Source organism: Gigantopelta aegis, chromosome 4 (genome assembly GCF_016097555.1).
Source record: "Gigantopelta aegis isolate Gae_Host chromosome 4, Gae_host_genome, whole genome shotgun sequence".
NCBI classification, from domain to species: Eukaryota; Metazoa; Mollusca; class Gastropoda; order Neomphalida; family Peltospiridae; genus Gigantopelta; species Gigantopelta aegis.
In genome coordinates this window covers 77031037-77054274 of record NC_054702.1, presented here as the reverse complement: position 1 = coordinate 77054274, position 23238 = coordinate 77031037, and the positions used below count along the sequence as shown (strand labels likewise).

General features: G+C 35.5%; 1 protein-coding gene across 1 annotated transcript; it reads left to right on the top strand.

Moving 5' to 3' along the window:
* The first annotated feature begins 2842 nt into the window (after nt 1-2842).
* On the top strand, nt 2843-16571 carry LOC121371125 (maltase 1-like). Its single transcript, XM_041496788.1, has 10 exons — nt 2843-3403; nt 7909-8079; nt 8723-8865; nt 9220-9345; nt 9955-10062; nt 10818-10915; nt 12325-12526; nt 13586-13771; nt 14603-14716; nt 15195-16571. Exons 1-10 carry the CDS (start codon nt 2965-2967, stop codon nt 15543-15545), a joined length of 1938 nt encoding a protein of 645 aa, XP_041352722.1. The 5' UTR covers nt 2843-2964; the 3' UTR covers nt 15546-16571.
* The last annotated feature ends 6667 nt before the right edge of the window (nt 16572-23238 follow it).

The following is a 23238-nucleotide window of genomic DNA, read 5'->3' as shown; positions in this document are numbered from 1 at the left end:
CCGACAAAAAAAAATTGGTCAGAAAAAAAAAAAAAAAAAAATGGATCCAAAACTTTTATTTTTATTTCGACCACCTACATATATTTTGTGGAAAAAAATCTGTAAACCATTTAATAAAAAATAGGTGGCCTTAATGTTACATATAGTGTTCAGACTGATAAAGGCATATCACAACCATTCCAATCAAACATTGGTGTTCGCCAGGGCTGTATTTTATCTCCAACACTATTTACTATGTTTATTAATGACATCCAAGAATATTTATGTAACATTGGAGATAAAGTATCACTAGACACAATGCGCTTAAGCCATCTACTTTTTGCAGATGATCTTCTACTTTTATCAGAAACCCCACATGGTCTACAACAGCTCCTTGATCAACTAGATATATATTGTAATGACAACAATCTTACTATTAATTTAAATAAAACAAAAATTGTTATTTTTGGTGGCCAAAGTACAACAAATAAGCTTACTTGGCATCTCTCGGGCAATAAAGTCCCAGTTGTAACAAAGTATATATATTTAGGGGTTGACTTTACTCAAAATGGAAATTTTAAAGAATGTTCCCGATCACTTTGGAGCAAAAGACTAGGTTGTTTTTACAAGATGCAGAAAGATTTCTCAAATGTTAACCTACCAGTAGACATTTCATGCCAGTTATTTAATTCTCTTGTTGAGCCTGTCCTTTTATATGCCAGTGAGGTTTGGGGTGCCCAGTTCATATCATTAAAATATTTGGAAACTTTCCTACCAGAGAGAGTGCTTTTAAAATTCTGTAAATCAACACTACAGGTTAATAGTCGTACCCATAATTGAGCCTCTAGAGCTGAGCTAGGTTTGTACCCACTCCTGTTGTCTGTGGTAAAAAGAATGTTACATTTTTACACCCATATGCAAACTACGGACAACATTATTTTACAACATGCTTTCTCTGAATGCACAAGCCTTGAAAAGAAAAATATTGGTTTGCTTCACAAATTATATTATTACATTGGTGAGTTTAATCAAAAACGAAGCACTGTCAGTTATCCCATTCATCTTATAAATATAATTAAAACTAAGTATCACAATATTTTAAAAGAAAACCTTATATCTCCAGCCAAAAGAGATGGATCCAGTAATAAGATGCGAATGTACAAATTATATAAACACAATATTCAACTAGAGCCATATTTATTACACTGTATACATCCAGAACACCGTAAAGCTTTTACTAAATTACGTCTCGGTGACCACAAATTAAAAATAGAGACTGGGCGCCATACAAAACCCTTCACTCCAGTGGAAGAACGTTGATGTGACCACTGCAGTGTAATTGAAGATGAATACCATCATATCATAATATGTAAGAAATATAATAGTCAACGTGTCAAATTATATGCATATCTAACTTTCCATAATTACCTATTTAAAAGTATGAGTATGCAAGAAAAATGTATATATATATATTATGCAAAACCAAAATCCAGCCTGTGCTGGTGCGGTATGCAAATTTGTTCACGATTATACATGTATTGCCCATAATTAGTCCTTATTTAGTCATTTTGTTTGTTTCTTGTTTATGCATATGTTTTGCATCCAGTTCCGTATGTGGAATGTTTATATGCAATAAAGTTTTTATCTTTTTATCTTTATCTGTCAGGCCGGTGGTTCGTCGGAAGATGTTCCAGGTTCAAACTGATAAGGCATTATTTGTTGTGTTGCACAAATATTAGTCCAGTCGTCATTACAACACTATTCATCATCGAAAGAAGAATCGCATGATCAAGCTTGGCAGTCGCTGTCGGTCCCACTTTCGCTTGCGCTGGAAGTCATCTCGTGGTAGGTTTTTGTGAAGCGCGTTCCCTTCGTGACGTCACGGCTATTTACAGGCAAATGTTTTTACCGAGAATTTTACTCGGTCGTTTCCGGCAGTGTTCTACGGGAGTGATGTTTTAATACTTTTATGGGGCATTTTCGTAATTATTGATTTACATATGGGTGTAAAATATTATTGCAATGAATTAAGAAAGCATTTAATTGTGGAATTTGAAATTTTAGTGTATGGTCTGGCACAGCACTTTAATATGACTTACTTCGATCCAGTCCTGGATGGAGGAGCCGGTCCAGGCCAGACCTGCGCCCATGACAGGCGTGCCCTACAACAGCTTGTTCTGAATGTGCACGTTGAACCATATAATCTGATCTGACCTATTTCGAAAAGGCCTGACCATACGGACCATTGACTGCCAAGGTTTGATCGGAGGGCGCCACAACGATCAAACGCAGTTGACCGCGCCGACTGACAGAGTGTATAACAATTTCAGCTTGTTTGTAACTGTATATATATATATATATATATATATATATATATATATATATATATATATATATATATATATATTAACTGTAGGTAGCTAAATCACATAGAACCATGGGATGGGATGGGAACTCTATTTACGTGCCCATATCCACAGAGGTTCAGGCACGCCCACCTCGGATTTAGCCTCTAACATCGCCAGTGACCAATTCCGGGGCAGGAGGGATAGAACCATGGAGATAGCACAATAAATGCCCTTACTTTTAGAAGGCTGTACGTACACTCCTTTATTAGACAATGGTTCAGCCCACGGTGGGCATGCCAGTGTTATCTTGGAACTTCAGAATTTTTGTTTAGAAGAATTGAAAGAGTAGTGTTAAACTTTTTAATTACTAAAACGTTATTGCCATTAAAATAAACAATTATTTATTTTTATATTTAATAGTATAATTAACGTATTCATAAAAACATTTTTCTTACACCCCTACGATAAATACGATATTCTGATTGCCCGGATGCAGTTGGCACATGTACGAAACTATCAGCTATATTTCATCATCTTGGTCATTTCTGAGTAAAATTTTGTTTGAGTTGGTTGTAGGCCTATTGACAATTATATACTAATATTGACAAAGATATACTAATATTTATACTGTTACAAAATGACGGACGCAAATACAAACAAGGACGAGAAGATTCCAATCAAACCCGAAGAGGTTGATGATGCTGATGTGAATGAATTTGATTCCGCCCTTGACGATTCCAAAGCTCATTTTCTTAATGGCGGCAAGGGCGGTGACGATTCGCAAGCTGTTGTGGAAATCCAATCCGGTTCAAGCGATATTTCCTTCACTGGCCTCACTAAGGAAGACCTTGAGAAGTATGCCAAAGATCCTTTCTGGATTCGATTGCGAATTATCGTCTTCGCCTTGTTTTGGATAGGATGGGTGGTAATGCTGGTAGCAGCCATTGTTATCATAGTTTTGGCACCCAGATGTCCGCATCGACCCGACTTGAAATGGTACAACAAAGAAGTTGTGTACCAAGTGTACCCAGAGTCATTCCAAGATTCTGACGGTGATGGAGTTGGCGACATTCAAGGTAGTTTAATTGAAATATTTGTTTCGTATATAATTAACGTAATAAATTGATAAGGGGGACCGGCCTCTGTGGCATCGTGGTAGGACATCGGTCTACAGGCTGGTAGGTACTGGGTTCAGATCCCAGTCGAGGCATGGGATTTTTAATCCAGATACCGACTCCAAACCCTGAGTGAGTGCTCTGCAAGGCTCAATGGATAGGTGTAAACCACTTGCATCGACCAGTGATCCATAACTGGTTCAACAAAGGCCATGATTTGTGCTATCCTGCCTGTGGGAAGCGCAAATAAAAGATCCCTTGCTGCTAATCGGAAGAGTAGCCCATGTAGTGGCGACAGCGGGTTTCCTCTCAAAATCTGTGTGGTCTGACGCCATATAACCGTAAAATAATGTGTTGAGTGCGTCGTTAAAGAAAACATTTCTTTCTTTCTTTGATAAGTGGGCGTGACGTAGCCCAGTGGTAAAGCACTCGCCTGATGTGCGGTTGGTCGGTGGGCCCCATTAGGCTATTTCCAGCCAGTGCACTGACTAGTGACAAAATATCCGCCCAGTCCCCCATTCATTCGATATACGCCCCATAAAAAAAAGTACCATTTTACATCGATAAAGGATAGGAGAAGCCATGTGTTTAGGGAAGTGACGTCACGTATCAACATGCGCGCGCATCTGGTAGGCAGAAGTCTATCATAATGGCCATTAGTAACAAAGCGAACTAGCGTAGCGTGAATAGCAAAGAATGGCCAACACGTGCTTAAATTACCGCTTGTAGCACGGGAACGCTATTCTACATAGCTCCTGTATGGAGGAGATACATGTACTCTTTCCACCCATAAAATTTGACGATTGACCGAGTTCAAAACTATAGCAAACTTCCTTTTTTTTCTTTTTCTTTTCACCTGAATAAATATTTTTAGTCCATGTATTTTTAAAGCGTCTGGTCCATATTTCAAGTAAAGCATTACAAACGAGCGCGCGCACACAAATAAAAATAATAAAATAAAACGAGTAGGCCTATATTTTTTATTTAAAACTGTTTAAAAGAAATAATTGGCCTACACTTTGTTAAAGGAAATTATTTCTTTAAACAATTTTAAATAACCCCATATATATTATATATATATATATATATATATATATATATATATATATATATATATATGTATATATACATGTATATATATATATATATATATATATATATGTATGTACATATACATATACATATACATATATATGTACATATAGATACACATACACACACATATATATATATATATATATATATATATATATATATATATATATATATATGAACATTTGTTACAAATGAACAACCAGTAGACAATATATAGACAGTAGTTATATATATATAACACATCAGACTTGTCTACTGGTTCATTTGTAAGGCTTTTCATCAACAATAAATTTAAGCAAGTATCTTATTAGAAAAATTACAAAAACTTTAATAAAACTATTAATTTTATCAAGTCCTTTTTTATTCCTTAAACTTGCTGATATCGGATACATATTAACACATTGTATTAAAATGGAGGAACCTAAATTTAGTTTCCATACATGTTCCATGACCACACATACATTGCTCCCTCTAGCTACAGCGTCCCTTTTTAAATATTAGTACAGAACTTAGCCTTTTAAACCGGATACATCTCAAATTTACTTGGTCCCTCACCTTTGTGGTTCCATCTTCAGAACATTTTGTAGCATTATTTTTATATATATATATATATACATAAAAATTGCCATTAATATTTTAAATTGCCTAATCCCATGCAGGCCAGGACATAGTTTAATACGCAGTCGATCTAGGATTGATTCCTGTTGGTGGTCCTATAGGGCTGTTTCTCATTCCAGCCAGTGCTCTACAACTGGTGTAACAAAGGCTACACTATTTATTATCCTGTCTGTGGGCTGATGCATATAAAAGGTCCCTTATTGTTAATCGGAAAGAGTAATCCATTGTGTGACAGCAGCAGGTTTCCTCCCTAATATTATCTGTGTGATCCCTAAACATGTCCGACTCTATATATCCGTAATTAAAATGACTTGAGTGCATTGTTAAATAAAAGATTCCTTCCTTTCAAATCTAAAACAGTGTCAGTTACCTTTGACAAGAGGCACAGTTTCAAAGGCTATCACTTTCAACCTGATTAATAAACCAGTTAAAAACAACAAATTACTGTAAATGGTAACAATACAATGTTTTAATGTAAGACACACATTAACACAATGCAAATATCATTTGATCATTGGTTTATAATGATAATAGAAAAAGAAAATAATAAATATGTGTTGTCTATTGTTTCTCGATATAATTTTATTGATTTTGTAAAGTCTGTTTTTATTAGAAAATAGAGATCCTGGTAAAAAAAGATTAAATCCAAGTGTTATCAAAGTCATCATCACATACTGAATAGCCCCAATAATATTGCATATGGTAGTTTGGAAAGTCAGTGAAAAAGGTTCTGGTATCCTTCTTATGCACAGAAACATGAGATACTGTAGAAAAGAATCGCTGAATCTAATACCAGTGTTCTCCTTAGCATCCCTTAATTCACCCTAAAACTTTGAACGCCCTTAATTCATCGTGAAAGGCCCATTTTTCATCCAAGAGTTGCCAGTTCTCTTTTTGTCCATAAACAGGGATCACTGATACCTAGAAAAAAATAAGAAAATTGGTAAATTTCTATGATATATAAGTATGAAAGTTTTATATTGTGTATATTGAATATTATTGAAATATTTGAATACACATAAATGTATTTGTGAAGACATATTGACATCTGTCACTGATGACAATAATACTTATAAATACAATCAGCTCCCCTTTTCTTTCTTTATTTGCTGCAAACAAATTCAGATAACTTGTATAATAAATGCATGTAACATAATTTATGTTTTTAATGAAATATGGTGGCTATCACCAACTTGTGGATCAATATCCAGTTTTATTATTAGTATTTATTTATTTTTAATCCCAAACAAATGATTTAATACATCTGATATCCCACCCTGAAATGTTTATACCTTTGATTTTATTATTAAAAAAATCAACTTACACATTACAAATACACCTGTGGATCACTTCTTCAATAAAAAAAAAAGTAAAACATTATAATTAACATATAATATAATTAATAAATGGAAATATTTCAGAACCATTTTCATATGAAACAATATATATATGCTTGATTGCACACACACACGCACAGCTCCCTGTTATTTAATTAAAAATATAAATACTCCAGCCACCTACATATTTTATGGCATAATACAATATAAAATATATTCAGATTTTTGTTTTACCCACTATAATGGATCTGTCAATACAAACAAAAAGTTACATAAAACGTTGTTTGTCGATTGACTGGGTAGGCCTACTGTTCACAGAGTATCTATCTTTGTTTCCATGTCAGTTTGGTGGGGGCTTTTATTATTATTATTTTTTATTTTATTATCTTTTCAATTTTCATTTCAATAAATACTGACGTGTATTAGTATTACGAATGAATAACATACAACAAACCTTGTATAAAATGACGATCTCCGTTGTGGGATGGGCAAAGTTGATTGTTGTCAGCTTTAACTGTTCAACGTTTCGCTTCCACTGTATTTGATGAAACTAATTTCATAATCCTTATTACAGTGACTTGTGCATCTAACAACAACGTATGAAATTACCATGACAAAATACCATTCATCAAAACTAGTCTACACTGATTTAATTGACGGAAAAACATTCGATTGTTCATTACTACTAATGCCAGTATTGTCAACTGGTTTCTTGCCTACCAGCGCTGACGCGGTACCACGTGATCAAAACATGTGACGTCACCGTGGCTTCTCCTATAGGGGGGAGGACCAGGCAGATATTTTTTCGAATAACTACTTAACGCGAGCAATGCGCAAATGAAACATTCGCTCTCGCAATATTCAGAGGCCTGCTGGTTCCCAAAGTCGTCATTCGGTTTAATGTGTAGCGTAAAAATCGACTCCCAAGATGAGCGTTGGTGACAAACGGTGGCTGAACTTACTCCTGGCAAAAGACTGTTCTGTCTGCGCAGGTGCAACAGAATAAGCAGTAAAACCGGTAAATAAAACACTACATGTGTGCCAACAGTACTGTACAGTGACTAATCGTCTGTTTAAAGCGTGTGACAGTAGTAAAACAGCAGTAGATTTTTTTAACTTCACTGAAAATCGTAATTCTGTGTCTGCAAATTCTGTCTGTTTTCTGTGATCGCTGAAAATCAGTGGGTCTAGGAACCTAGCTTACTCTAACCCAAAAAGTAGTATTAACCAAAATATTGGGGGATGGTGAGGGTCCGATATTTTTCCCGAGTATATTTATAAATGCGAGTCCAGACCTTCAGTTTGAATATTTTTGAGTTCACTCATGACACTCATTTTTCGAATCTAATAAAAGCTGTGATCAGCCTTGCCAACATTTGATAATTGAATGTTGATTATTTTTTTTCTCTCATTTAGGTATACGGACCCGCTTTGGTTACTTCAAAGATCTTGGTGTGAAGAGTATTGCACTAGGATCCATTTTCAAAAAAGACGACTTCAATGCCATTGTTGATCATAAAGATGTTGATCCCAAGTTGGGAACCCTTGCTGATGTGGAAAGCTTTCTGAAATTTGCTAAAATTAAGGGTAATTTTTCTCTGTTGGACTCCTTTTTAATTTAATTTTTTTTATAAAGGTGTCACTTTTATCTTGTTTGTGGACAGTACATGTATGAAGGATACACCAGAATTAATTATTAAAGGGTCGATCTTGTGTTTGGAGCAAATTTAAAAAAAAAATCCTGTGTTTATATTGGAGCTATTTGAAAAAATGTTTTGGAGAAATAAAATTATTAAAAATATTTAAATGCATTTTCTAACTTGGAATAACCAATGCATTTCTGGACATTGTAATGTTTTGTAGCATTTCAATCCATTTCAGTTTATTCCAGTTGCTACAAAAATTTAAGTAATTTGCCAAGACCATTCCAAATGTGTTTATCTGTATAATGCTTTTTACTTAAACATGTTGAGGTAACTTTAGATAGTTTTTTGAAAAACAGGAAAAAGCAGGGTGTGTTTATTTTAATGGAGGAACAAAGAGAAGTCTTTTTAGGGCAAAACATTCAATATAATCCCTTTAATGAGCCAGTTGAATTTTTATTTTCAATTATTTTTTATTGTCATTGTGGACAATACAACATACACTTGCAATTATTAACCAGAATAAAAACATTTCTTGCCATTTTGTGTCTGTGACATGTTGCAATTAAAATTGGCTATTGTTACAGGAGTGAAGGTTATCTTTGATTTCATCCCCAACTACACCAGCAGAAACCATACCTGGTTTGTTCAAAGCCAGAAAAATGATGACAAATACAAGGACTTCTATGTTTGGGCTGATCCTGTCAATGGCGGAGTACCAAACAACTGGGTAAGAGATACTCTTCTAAATTTTATTATTTAAAAGAAAAAGGAAAGTTAACCTTTAAAGCAGGCCATCCATTTGTACTTGGTATGTGTCCGTGTCTGTAGCCATGGCAGTGCATGCATAAAGTGAACATCCAAATCCCGGTGAAATCTTGGGATGAGCTGCTGAAATGGATGTACAAAGGGATGCTTGCTTAAATCAGTCTTTCAATAAAGTTTCAGTGAATTGTTAATATCTTAGCCAATATATATAGGTAGTTAATCATTTAGTCCCATTTTTGTCTTTAAATATTTTTTAATAAATCATGTAGATAACATGCCATTTGTTTGATTTTTTTTTTTTTTTTTTTTTTTTTAGAAAAATGTGAAAGGTGTGTCTGCATGGACGCTTGATCCTACTCGTAATCAGTACTACCTTCATCAGTTTTCCGAGGCGTTCCCCGAACTAAACTTGCACAATGAAGATGTGAAAAAGGAACTCGAGGTAGGTTTTATTACTTTTCTCACGGATATTATGTTTCAGCAGCTTCTTTTTGGCAAAAATAGTTTCCACAAAGTAGTTTGTATTTGATCGGAATTGTTTAAAAATGGAAGTTGTTTATTTTTTAAAAATCTTTAAAACAAATTATTTCTGTTTATATTTTTAAAATTGATGTCAATTGGGGGTGGGACATAGCCCAGTAATAAAGCTCCTAACTGATGTACAATCATTCTGGGCGATTTCTTGTTCCATGATTGTTATATAAACGGCCATGGTATGTGCTATCTGTGGGATGGTGCATATAAAAGAACCCTTGTTGCTAATGGAAAAATGTAGTGGGTTTCCTCTTGAAGACTATATGCCAGAATTACCAAATGTTTGACATCCAATAGCTGATGATTAATAAATCTAGACGAGACATGTAATTCTGTTTTCGTTTTGAAAGAAAGACCATTATTACTCTTACTTTTTCCATCCTAGGTTGGTGCCTGATGAGTTTTAAGTTTTAATGGATACTGTATACAATAATGTTTTTAAACAATTTTGATGTGGAAGAAATTGCCAAATGATGACATACATTTTAAAATGCTAATCACATGGAGACTGTTGCAGATGATTCTTCGATTTTGGTTGGATCGTGATGTTCGTGGATTCCATTTGGTTGATGCAGAATTTCTAGTTGAGAATGAAGACCTTGCAGATGAAGACTCATCGAGTAATGTAAGAAGGCCAGAATTATTTGACATAATTATCATAACATTTCATGCTGTCTTATGGATTTTGTCGTGACAATATTGTTTATTTGAGGGCTTTATAATTTAAATGTATTTTGGTTTGTGTTGGGGGTTTTTTGTGACTAGAACTGCAGGGTGTTAAAAGTTTACAATGCTGATATTGAGCAGTATTGTTGGCTTTTTATGTACATATTAAGTTAGGCCCACCTACTAATTTCAACTAAATTCCAATCACAGGGCCTTCTCCTGTTTAATGGATAGGGTTAGGTTTCGTTCAAGAATACCAAAATAATGTTACTTACAAATAAGTAGAAGGTGTATATCTGATTGGAATTTAAAAATTTGTGTATCGGTTAAAATACGCTTAAAAAAAGACTAGAGCTTGTCACCATAACTTCTGAAGAAGTACATGCATTTTAAAAATATGAAAAATGCATTTAGTGGTATTAGAAACACCATGATGACCAGAAACACTTCAGCTGTACAGAAATGGATGATCTAAATGATATCTTCAGTACTGTCTGATTTTAATTATCAAAAATGGCTCTAATAATGATAAATATGCTTTATTGTTTAAAAATTATGGTCTGTCACTTTAAATGAACATATATTCAATCCAGCCGATGGTTTTTACAAATTCCCATATTTTACAACATGTTGCAATTCACATGCAAGTATCACTATATTCAAACAGTGGTAATAACAATCGGTATCATAAATGTTTAATTTGTATCTTTACAGGATCATATGCAAACAAGGAACTACAATGAAACGTACAGTTTAATCAAGGAGTGGAGAAAAGTTCTCGATGGTTACTCTGACAAACCTGGACGAGAGAGGTATGTTTGTTAACAATACAGTTGTATATATGTTTAAATATGAGCTATTGGAAAATATTTATAAATGCTGTTGATATTTCATTTGTATGGGATTTTTTTTTTTGACAGTTACTACTGTATTAATTTTTTACAGAAACTATGTTGAGGTTACACATTTATAAATTGCTGATATATTTTTTCTTAAAAGTTTATAAATAATTAAAATAGGCTTCATATGTGAAAGGGTAAATATTTTTTTCCTGAGTTTAATTTATGTTTTAGAATTGTTAATGGTTAAAATTACACAATTTATATCCAGAGTCGAGCTTACTAATGCACATAATTTATAGCCGTTATTTCAGATCATTGTGTTAGAAACAAACAACTATTCATGTGATTATTAGTGTTGGTAAAACTGTCAAATTATTAGTCCCAACCGGAGTTAACTAGGTTTTATCTCCATCCTTGTCTGTCTGTCCCACATTTTTTTTTTTTTTTTTTTTTTTTTTTTTTTTTTTAACAATGATTTGAGATATTGAGCTGAAATTTTATGTATAATTTTATCAAGTTCTGTTATAGATCAAGTTTAACATTTGTGGCAATTTACCCATTTTTCACAGAGTTCGGAGATATGAAAAACATTCTTTTTTTCTTTTTTTGGCAATGCATGATGGCATTGAGATGAAATTTTGTATATCACTTTATCATGTACTGTTACAGATCAAGTTGTCCTTTCAAGGTGATTTATTATTTTTCACACAGTTATGGCCCTTGAATTTAGGAGATACAGAAATTTATTGTGCCCGTTAGGGGACATGTATTGCTTTAGCAGTACTCGCAGAGTGCTTGTTAAATTAGCTGTCGCAGTCGGCTATTTATTCCTCAAAATTACCCTGACATTCTGCCATTGCTTTCAGGTGAAAATCTCCACTAAAAACCAATCCTTCAAATAAAAATTTCCAGATAATTCATTCAAAAACAAAAAATTAAATAAATGATTTAATTCATCAATCTCTTAAAGCTATTTCTGTTTCTGTTAATTATTTCAAGCCAGTGCAGTTAACAAAATTACATGGAAATATGAATTATGAAAGGGACTGCATTTGATATACAGTGTGTTGACTTAATCAATGTCAGGTAAGATCTCTCCCCTGCAGTATCCTGTAATTTATTTCCTCTGACCTTTGTTAATATTTTGTATGTCAGTGTAGAGATGTTATAATTCAATTGTGGTTTAGCCATATGATGATCAGTTATGAAATCCATAATCAGTTGTCGTAAACATGTTGACAGTAATTATTCCAATAATTTATGCAAATAGATATATAGGAAATCTTTTGGTTTTCTGCTTGTTTTCATAAAACATAATGAATATATGTTGTAGGGTTGTCAGTTTGTTGGAATGTTGATCTATTGGTTTTAAATTTCAGGATGATGTATACCACTCTGAGCTATGCTGATAAGGATGAACAGCTGGCATACTATGGCGATGATGCTATGCGAGGTCTGAACGTGGTGGTTGGTGATGGTCTGATGAAGGAACTGACCAAGAACTGCAATGCTGATTGTTTGAGAACTCTTGTAGATGCGGAACTCACCAATGATACTCTGAAGCAGTGGCCAGGATGGATGGTATGTTTGTGGGTGCATTAGATGTTTCAAATGTTCTAGTTTCAGGACTAGCTCTGGGTGAGCAAAACATTTCATCAGATTGTCTATTAAAGTCAAAAAATTGCAGAAATCAACCTTTATTTTCTACAAAATGTCAATTATTACATGAAATTATTTTTGCCAAATTAAAATAAAATTCACCAACTTCTTTCAAAATTTGCATTTGGCAAATTTGGCGAGTGCCAAAGCTAACCCTGAGTTTGAAACTACTTATTGTCTATACAAATGGACTGCACATGTTTGTTTTGTTTAACGACACCACTAGAGCACATTGATTTATTAATCATCGCATGTTGGATGTCAAACGTGGTCATTTAAACACAGCCACAGAGAGAAAACCTGCTACATTTTTCCATTAGATGCAAGGGATCTTTTATATGCACCATTCCACAGACTAGCACATACCACAGCCTTTGATATACCAGTCGTGGTGCACTGGCTGGAACGAGATGTAGCCCAGTGGGCCCATCGACAGGGATTGATCCTAGACCGACTGTGCATCAGGCGTGCGCTTTACCAGTGACCTTAGTGTATCTGTAGCTTTTTGATAAAATTTTAATACTACTTAAATGTTAATTGCATCATTAAGTGGGCCTCGGGTCATCGGAAGGTGGGCTATTTCTCATTCCAGTCAGTGCACCACGACTGGTATATCAAAGGCCATTCTGTGCTATCCTGTCTTTGGGAATGTACATACAAAAGATCCCTTGCTACTAATGGAAAGATGTATCAGTTTTCCTCTGTAAGAGAGCGGGAAATAGCCCAGTGGGAAAGCGCTTGATGCACAGTCGATCTAGGATCAATCCCTGTCAGTATGCCCATCAGTGCACCACAGCTGGTATATTAAAGGCTGTGGTATGTGCTATCCTGTCCAGTGTTTCTAGCAAAAAGAGGAATTTTTTGGTATGGCACTGTGGAATTGAATATTTACAATGTGTGTGCTGCATGCACCTGAAAGAAAATAGGTTAGCTTTAAGTGTTAAGAAAATCATATATAATAACTCGTTTTCTTTTTCTTAGCTTGGCAATAAAGATACAAGTCGACTGAGTCAACGCCTGGGTAATGGACGTGCTATAACTGCGTATGTGCTGCAGATGTTGTTACCTGGTACAGTCTTCAATTACTATGGTGATGAGCTTGGTATGGTAGATGGAGTTGTCAGTTCGACAGATACTGATGGTCTTACAAACAATCCTGATGAAAAGGTAAAATATAAATCAACATCACTATAGCAACCGAGATTCAATGAGATGTTTTTAGAAAATGTGTTTTACTCTAAATTTGACACTTTTCAAAGACCAACTAACAAGGAGCTCTCTCTAAACTGGATTTAGGAATAACAAGCAAATAATACGTACAATAGGATTAATATTTTATTAAATTACTCAGTCTTGTTTTGTTATTGCCTTATTTCTTTTCTACTTAACCTGACCTTAAACAATAGAATATTCCCCTTGGGATATTAGTCTGGTCCGAACATCCCAACTGCAAATGAGATGGCTAAAAATCTTCCAATGAGTACTAGCTGTTCCGTTCACGTGACTTGACACTTCCTTCTTTGTCCAAGTTTTCTCCAATTCATACTAAAAACAATTTTGTTTTGCGATTTCTTTAACCTTTAGACTACTGGATTAATTTCGACAAAAACCATGTTGAGTAGGTACAAGTTTATAATTTTTACTCGCATATATTCTCTTAAATGTTTTATAAATACATAAAATAAAGTTAATATTTGAATCAGCATTATTTTCGTTGCTTTTTCTAATTTTTATATATATATTTGAATATATTGAAGTTGTAAGTCAGTGCTGCGTTCATTTTATATCCATTGGAATAATAAGGATGTGGCAAATAAAAACACAAAATCAATTTACACTTCTGCCTTGGTTGTGAATGGCATTTGGTGGGGTGGGGATCACTAACTTTCGCATGAAAATTATTTTCAGGAATGTTATTTAGATGCAAAAATCACAAAAATAAAGTATTTATTGCACTTAAAACACTTAACAGTTTTCTTGTGGGTTTTTTTTTTTTAGGATCGACTGAAATACAGGACACCTATGCAGTGGAATGCGTCCGTGAATGCTGGATTTTCAAGTGGAAAGCCATGGTTGCCTGTTAACACCAATTATAAGACTGTCAATTTGGGGGTTAGTATATGTTATAAAGTAAATCCAAATAAACAGTAATTGATCACATTGCTTTAGCAGGGTGGTAAAAGCATTAAGCAAACATTTGTTCATTGTACTGATCCTAGAATCTTAATCTTTTGGGACACCATGTGATATTGTTATGTGCAACTGCCCTGTTTATTAATCCATCAACTTTGTTTGTTGCCTGTAACCCATGTGATTGTTTTTGCTCTGAAATGTTTTTGAATGAATTGTCCAGAATTTTTTTACATGTCGCCTCTTAATTTCAAAATATTCAGTGACCACATACTTAATTTTTTTTAAATCCTGTAAATATAAGGAATAATGTTAGGTTAATAATTTTATTGTAACATAAGCGGTATACAACATTTTTATTACTATGTTATGATGTGGTTTGTATACATAGTATTGGTCAGTATAGAAACCAGACTTTCATTTCTGTAATTATCACATACTTTGGTTTATTGCATTTCAGGCCAAGACAGCTGTGTATTCTGGCTTCAACATCTTCAAGGCTGTAAAACTCCTGATCGCTCTTCGAGAACAAGAATCCAACATGTTTGGTAAACTGTACACTCATGTCGATGATGGAACCTTCTGGTTCGTGCGTAAGGCTCCTGGCTTCCCTGGCTACCTTGTGGCCATCAACTTGGGCTCAACCCCTTTGACACACAAGTTCTATCAAGGAGCCGAGGGTGAGGTAACGCAGAGTGGCAAAGTGGTCTTCCATTCAGAGAACAAATCTCTGAAGGATCAGATCAACTTGATGACCCAGTACATAGAGCTAGGACCTGGCACCGCTGTTGTAATAGAAATGCCAGCTTAAGTTTCTTCTCTTAATAGGATTCTACTTGAAGTGTGTTATAAACATTTAAAGATTTTTGCACTGTAAAAAGATCAAAGTAAATGTGTATAATTAATTTTGATCTCTTCTCTCTCTCCCCCCCCCCACCACCACCACCACCATCACCAAAGTTGAGGCGAGATGAGAGGTGATTCCACTGATGACGACATCTCCATGCTTTTTTAAAACTATTTGAATTTGGGAATGAATAGTAGATTGATTTAATATGGCTATTTTTTGGATTTCATCTCGTAATCTTATGCTTCCGACCCAAAATCTGGGATTCACAGAAGCATGGAATCATGCTAAATCCAGTTTGTTTATTGGGTAAAATCTTTTTATTTAAATTTTTCTTTTTCTTTAGACCAATTAAGCATGGATTTTACATCACAAGTTAAAAAAGTTAAATTTTACATAAACATGGTGACATTTAATTCTGCAGTCTTACAAGCAATAAAATTAAGTGAATCATATTTTATTGCTTCCAGTGTTATTGTTTATGGATATGCTATAACAGCTTATGTAATACTATTACACCATAACATTTTATTTAATACTGGGACAAGTAGGTGTTAACCATGTGGCTAAGAAAAAATTCTGAATTGAATAAATTAATTGTATGTGAAAAGGTTTGGCTTCAGAAAGACTAAAAGAGAAACAAAGTGTTACATGTATTCAAACAGTCCACCCGAATATGGGGGTGGGGGTGGATTTGTCCATATTTTCCCTTTTCCTTTTTTTTTCAGTGTTAATCATGTTTAACAAGACTGTCACGGTTGTTTTGTTTTAGTTTTTGTTTGCCTGCCTATTGTTTTGACATTTGTGACCTGACAACTTTTAAGTAACTGATTTTTTGACATGAAGAAATATTATTGATTATATTTGGATTTATACACTTGTTGATATTAAGAACTCTCATGATTAGTTTTTTTGACATTTTTAAATAAACAAGAACTGTTTGTTTTATTAGATGCTTTCATGGTTAGAATTAAACAACTTATACATCAATCTGTTTCTTGGGTTTTTTTGTTGTTTAACCATGTGCATAAATTATATAACCTATACAAACACAATGGGCATGTTCAAGATACATTTTAAACTTGTTGAATTTGTTTTAATTGATTGCTGTTGGTAGGAATTATTGCTAACAATTAATATTACTGTACAGATTTGACATTCAAAAGTTGAAAAGAGTTAGTTTGCTGAACTTGTTTGATATTTTGGCCCAGAGCTGTTTTCAGTACATGTTACCTGTTAGGATTTGTCTGGGATTTAAACACACCCAAATGGCATTGGCGGTGCCATGAGTTATCCTAGAGTTATCTACTCTTGAATATAACTTAGAAATGCACGTGCAAAACGATGAATATGTTTGCACATGATACTGTTGGATTTAGTCAACGAAGTGGTTTAGACATCAAGTAAAACCTATAGAAGTGACAGAATTATCGGACTGCAACTGTTAATTTCAAGGTTTAAACAGACTGGCCTCATAAGTGTCTTACAAGAGTAACCATCCTTCGTGACAACCAATATCTAATATATCACTTGCAAGAAGAAACGGATTTTCGATAACACGAACACTAAAATGAGTACATAATTTTGGAGGGGTGCGCACCTCCAACACCCTCGAGGGCAGTTTAAACGATTACATGGATGAACTAAACTGAATTAACTTATTAACCTTGTGATTATTTCTTGTAAGTCTATTAAAATGCATTGGCGTAGCCAGTGTAGAGCAACGCCCGCCTCCCCCCCCCCCCCTCCCCTCGCTCCGTTATATCCCCCATATAATGCCCACAAACAATGTGGGTGGTCCCACAATATATAAAACCCTCGCTATGCCAGTGCCTACACACCCCGACGTCAACGGTCCTGTTAAACAAACACTTATATCCACTCAACACTTGTAGAAAACATTGGAACAGAATATCACAATAGTCGTCATTAGATAGTATCCATGTACATAGGCTATATGAATATACATGTACATGTAAATATGATTATTAAATGACAAACCGATTATGTTCGCACATTACTGAAGTTAATGTAATAGTCAGAAGAATATACGTAGTATCGTTTTGACATCAATAATCATAATGTCGAAGCATTGTTGGTGACGTCAAAGTACTGTTTTTATGGCAACGTTTCCAGCCATTTTTATAAGTTAGCGGAACGTCAAAATGCACATCCCAGCACCAGATCCCCTTTGATCGGCGCCTGATGGCAGATCGGCTTACAGTAATAATTGTCTGTCAAGGGTAGGATTGATTATGCAAATAATACAAACTGATCAGTTTGTATTTCTATGGGTTTTGAAAGTCTGTGATATGGTGCATATAAAAGATCCCTTGCTGCTAATCAAAACGAGTAGCCCATGAAGTGGCGACAGCGGGCTTCCTCTCGCATATGTGTGGTCCTTAACCATATTCTGTCTGACGCCATATAACCGTAAATAAAATGTGTTTAGTGCGTCGTTAAATAAAACATTTCCTTCCTTCTATGGGTGTCGAGTGATGGTGTATTGAAAAGATCCCTTGCTAGTAATGGAAAAATTAAGCAGGTTTCCCGTCTAAGACTAATATGTCAAAATTACCAAATGTGTATGTTTACTGGATGGTGAAGGTTTAATAATAATTGACGGGCGTCGGAAGGAATTTGACATTGTGACGGCAGAGAGGGCGAGTGTGGAAGGGATACTACAGGGGTATTCCCAGTAGATACATTATCAATGATATCTTCTTTCAGGCAATATCAGAATATTAAGTAGAAAGAACACTAAAATATGTACGAGTATGTAGGCCTACTGTTCACGTGACGCCTAGCACACACCTACTATTTTCTTTAAGTTGCCAGTCGCGATTCCTTGTAATGTTTAAACTTGTATTATACTAGCAAAATTTCCACAATTGGCGATAGTGGAAATTTTTATTTATTTTAAGGAAAATTAAAACTTAATTTTTTTTTAATAATAATAAAAAAAAAAGCCAATATATTGGGGCGGCGGCTGGCTCCACTGCCGCCCCAGCACCGATGCCTCTGTCAGATTGAAAAAAAAAAAAAATCATTTAATTAAAATTGCTAAATGATACTTTATTTTTACACTTCATTCGTTGGACTTGTCATAGCTTAGATGCATTAAGCGTGTGTTACTCCTGCAGAACAGTAGATGGGATCCGCGGGAAGACGTGTATACAGTAGCTTTTGATGCAATAGTCGTAGAAGACTAATTGCAGGCGGGTGTATAGCAGGGAGGTTGAGGGGTCGAATCCCCCTGTGCTCATTTTTTTTTTTTTATCAATATATTTTTCGCCTGGGTTGGAACGGATTCAGAACAATAGATCCTCTGAGGATGATCAGTCGTACATTCCATAGCGTCTAGCCCGAGTACTCTGACTGTAAGAGGACCGGCCTCGGTGGCGTCGTGGTTAGGCCATCGTTCTACAGGCTGGTAGGTACTGGGTTCGGATCTCAGTCGAGGCATGGGATTTTTAATGCAGATACCGACTCCAAACCCTGAGTGAGTGGTCCGCAAGGCTCAATGGGTAGGTGTAAACCACTTGCACCGACCAGTGATCCATAACTGGTTCAACAAAGGCCATGGTTTGTGCTATCCTGCCTGTGGGAAGCGCAAATAAAAGATCCCTTGCTGCCTGTCATAAAAGAGTACCTAAGTGGCGACAGCGGATTTCCTCTAAAAACAGTGTCAGAATGACTATATATTTGACGTCCAATAGCCGATGATAAGATAAAAAAAATCAATGTGCTCTAGTGGCGTCGTTAAATAAAACAAACTTTACTTTTACTGACGGTAAGAGAGTTGGACGGAAATCTGGACAGTTATTACGCTCTCTAACCAAATGTCCGTCTAGCTCTCTTACCGTCAGAGTACTCGGGCTACATAGATTCTTGAGTTACACTACGCCTCTCCCCCCACGTCCTAATATTATTAAACCTGTCAATATCAAATACGGTAACACAAATATATAAGATGTAAAGCTTTGTTGGAATTATGTGAAGCTCAACTAGTGGAGCATTGGACTTCATATACAGGCGCATTTGCTGGAATTTTAAGGGGTCTAGACTGGCGAGCAAAGTTTATAGTGGGATCGAGTAATGTTCTCCCAAAAAACATTGAAATGTTTTTGCTTGAATAGTATCATTTAATCAGTTATTTTTAACCGTCATTGAAGCTTAATTTGTTGAAATTATTTCCACTCCATAAAACTCTGAGAAAAGAGGTAGGTTTATTTGCAGTCACTGTATAATTTTTTTTTCATTAAATGATTTAAAGATGGCGGCGGTTATAGAATAGTTGGTAACAAACTATTAAGAATATATAGGTAATTATTCGGTAGAGAAGAAATGGATACCTGTAAAACTAATTACGGATTAACTATACAGGTATGCCTAGCAGTACACGATGTCACGGTCGAATTGAGCCACACGGTATATAATTTAGATTATCCGATTTAGGGCGATAAGACTTGTAAGTTGTTACATACGTAAACCTAATGTTTTGCAAGCCATTATAAAAATGACTCATGGATGATGTAATAGTCACTAAAGTTTACGCCAAGTAATATGTATGTAATGTAGAATAATATATTTGCTCGGTCGTCTCATCTCGCATGGCCAGCCCGTTCCATACACGGCAAAAACGGCCATGAGTCGAATAAAGACGTACAACATGGTAGACGTCGATCCCTATCTCCAATCGTTTCTAAAAGCTCGAATGAGTGACAAATTTGAGAGATTGAAAATGCAGAAGATCGTGGCAGACGTGGCACTAGAAATCCGTGTTAAAGAGTTCCTGGAAACAATCACCGATGATCACCCAAAACACATTCCCGAAAAATGGCGTCAACGAAGATCAGTTTTGTTATCGGCACAGTCTTCAACTCTCACGAATAGTGAAAAGGATTTGAAGACGACCCATCCACGACCTAGAGCGTCTTCGCTCATTCAAAAACCAAATTCCAATGTGAAAAGGATTTCGATTCGCATAACCAAATCACCGTTGCTTCGTAACAGGAATAGTATGTTGTTAAACGTTGAAGAGGGTACGTCATTTCAGAGTACCCAGGATATTTTAAAGAAGGAACATAGTAGTACCATCTCGGAACACGTCGTGAAGAATAAAGGCATAGCGTGGGATAAAAGTGATACAATGCCAGACATCAACATTTCAGACCAAACAGGTAAGAAGACAACGGATTGTAATCTCCACACTAGTCATACCAAACCTAGTGAAGAGAGTGCAGGAAAGTTACCTGAATTAGTAAAACAAAAAAACAAGGATTTAGACGATGATACTCTTTGGGCAGGTGATCCAAAAGCGATTGGATCTATTCGGAGACCAAGAAAAAATGCAGAGGAAATGCTGGCAGTGTTCAGATCCGGAGAGGAGGCTAGGAAGCTTATTAGGGAGATGATATTGCCGTGCAGCAAAAACTGCAACAAGCCAGATTATGTAACCGAAATGGAACGAATATCCATGGAATTGCCTAGTCTTATTCCTGCAATCAAAAAGGCGCGGAGGGATCTGAAACTGTTGAAGAAGGACGATGCTGAACCAGTTATATATGTTGCCACTGAAGTACACTCGGCATTAACATTGGCTCCTTTCAAAATAGAAAGTATCTACGATAAACTATACTATGACAAGAAATTGGTTATCATGACTCTCAAGGATACAAGTGAACACAGAAATTCATGAAGAATTCATGCACCAGAGTACTTGATGCTGAACGAGAATACTCGATGATTGACAATTTTATTTGTTACAATGTATATTGCAGTTAAAATGTAAATTGCGCATGCATTTTACCAAACAGAAATTTGCAATCTGAAAGTTAATTCTAACAATTTTACTTCGACCAAAACGTGATGTTTTCACAGTTTTTACATTTGAATTTTGAGTACTATGCAAGTAGGCAAGGCCACTTGATCATATAGTGATATTTACGTGGTTAAGAACATGTGAAACATCAGAACTAACAGATGTATATGAGAAATGCTAAAAATGTATATAATGAACTGCTAAAAATGTGTATAATGAACATGTCCACAGTTTCTGCTTTGTAATTAAAATAATTACATGTACATATACTTAACTACTCTTTAACTGGTTTATTGCTTATTGTGTTTTTTTTACCTTAAACAAAACTGACAAAACTAGACACACGCCTACAATTTATTGTTCATACTTTTTAAAACATATTTTATTATTACTATTATTAGTAGTAGTAGTATTAGTATTATTATTAGTATTATTATCCTTGGATACCTCGAGTACACATTACCAGTATTTCCCCCACCCCGCCATTGTGAGTAGTTATGGCACAGAACTAATTCATTATTTGTATTCGATAGCAAGGTAGGATACAAAGGGGTTGGGCCTTAACATGTAATGTAGTTCGATCCTGTTGATAAACAAAGGCAAACTTAATTGACCAAACAATGAGGAGGGGCGGACTACATTCTAAATCTGTGTCTGGATAGAAATAGTTGAGGTCCACACCTGGCCTCTGTTTCCACCCTGGATAGAGGGTAGGCTTTTTTTTTGTAACAGGGAAATGTGAATAGTAATAATAAAAAATAGTTGAGGTCCACCATTAAAGCAAATTATTATCCTCGTGCAGGACCACAAAAAGCCCAACATTATTAGTTAGGCCCATTTTCATCACAACACGTATGGAGCATGTGGGATAATGCCACCGCCATTTAAAACCCTTTTTCTTTCTTTTTCTAAATTGAAGATTTTTGTTGAATTCTCGGCCATTTTGAAGCAGGAATTAATAAGTGTTGATGACACTATTTGGCGATATATTTTGAGCTTCTTACGGCCTTTTCGTGGGGGCGGATCTACCCCCCCCCCCCCCCCCCCAAACTCCAAATTTCCCAGGCTTGTAAAAACGATTCAAAACATTTGTAGGATAACCCCATTATCAATTTTTTAAATGTATTTCAATACAATTTCTATATCAGAATATAGCCTGTTAAAAAAAAAAAAAAAAAAAAAAATATATATATATACTACTCAAAAGAATTTGTCAGACGATATTTTCGACATTATTTTCTGAATGTCAGTTATATTAGCTAGACCATAATGTCACGCATGGTATTGTTCCATTTTGACGAAAGTGGGTCTAAGCAACCCATAAATGAATTAAAATCCACTGTCATTGACACTGTCGACTAGTTCTAATGGCGAAAACATGCTTACATTTGCACGTAAATTAGGGCGAAAGCGAAAGGTCTGCTAAGTGCCCATAACTTGCTTTTTCACAAAGCGCTTCATTTGCACGCTTTGCACGTGTATTCCATGTTCCCAATGCTGAATTTCCGTATAATTGGTGCTTGCGTTCGTGTACGGTGCACACTCCAAATTCGACAATGGTACGACGTCAACTGACTATCGAAGATCGAGGAAGGGCTGTTGCTTGGCTTCAGGATGGCAATACACAAAGAAATGTTGCTCTGAGACTTGGTGTCAGTCAGTGTCGTTGGCCGACTGTGGCAACGGTACCAAGCAACGAATTCTGTTCGAAATCGTCCACGTTCGGGAAGACCCCGAAGCATTACAAATAGAGAGGACCGCTACATCACCAATATGGCTCTACGTCAACACACAACCACTGCACGCCGATTACGTGACAATCTGCGGACTGCG

Coding starts and splice junctions, on each gene's coding strand:
- LOC121371125 (XM_041496788.1), top strand. CDS start 2,965: ATGACGGACGCAAATACAAACAAGGACGAGAAGATTCCAATCAAACCC. Junction 8,866..9,219: donor GCGGAGTACCAAACAACTGG/GTAAGAGATACT, acceptor TTTTTTTTTTAG/AAAAATGTGAAAGGTGTGTC. Junction 13,772..14,602: donor CAAACAATCCTGATGAAAAG/GTAAAATATAAA, acceptor TTTTTTTTTTAG/GATCGACTGAAATACAGGAC.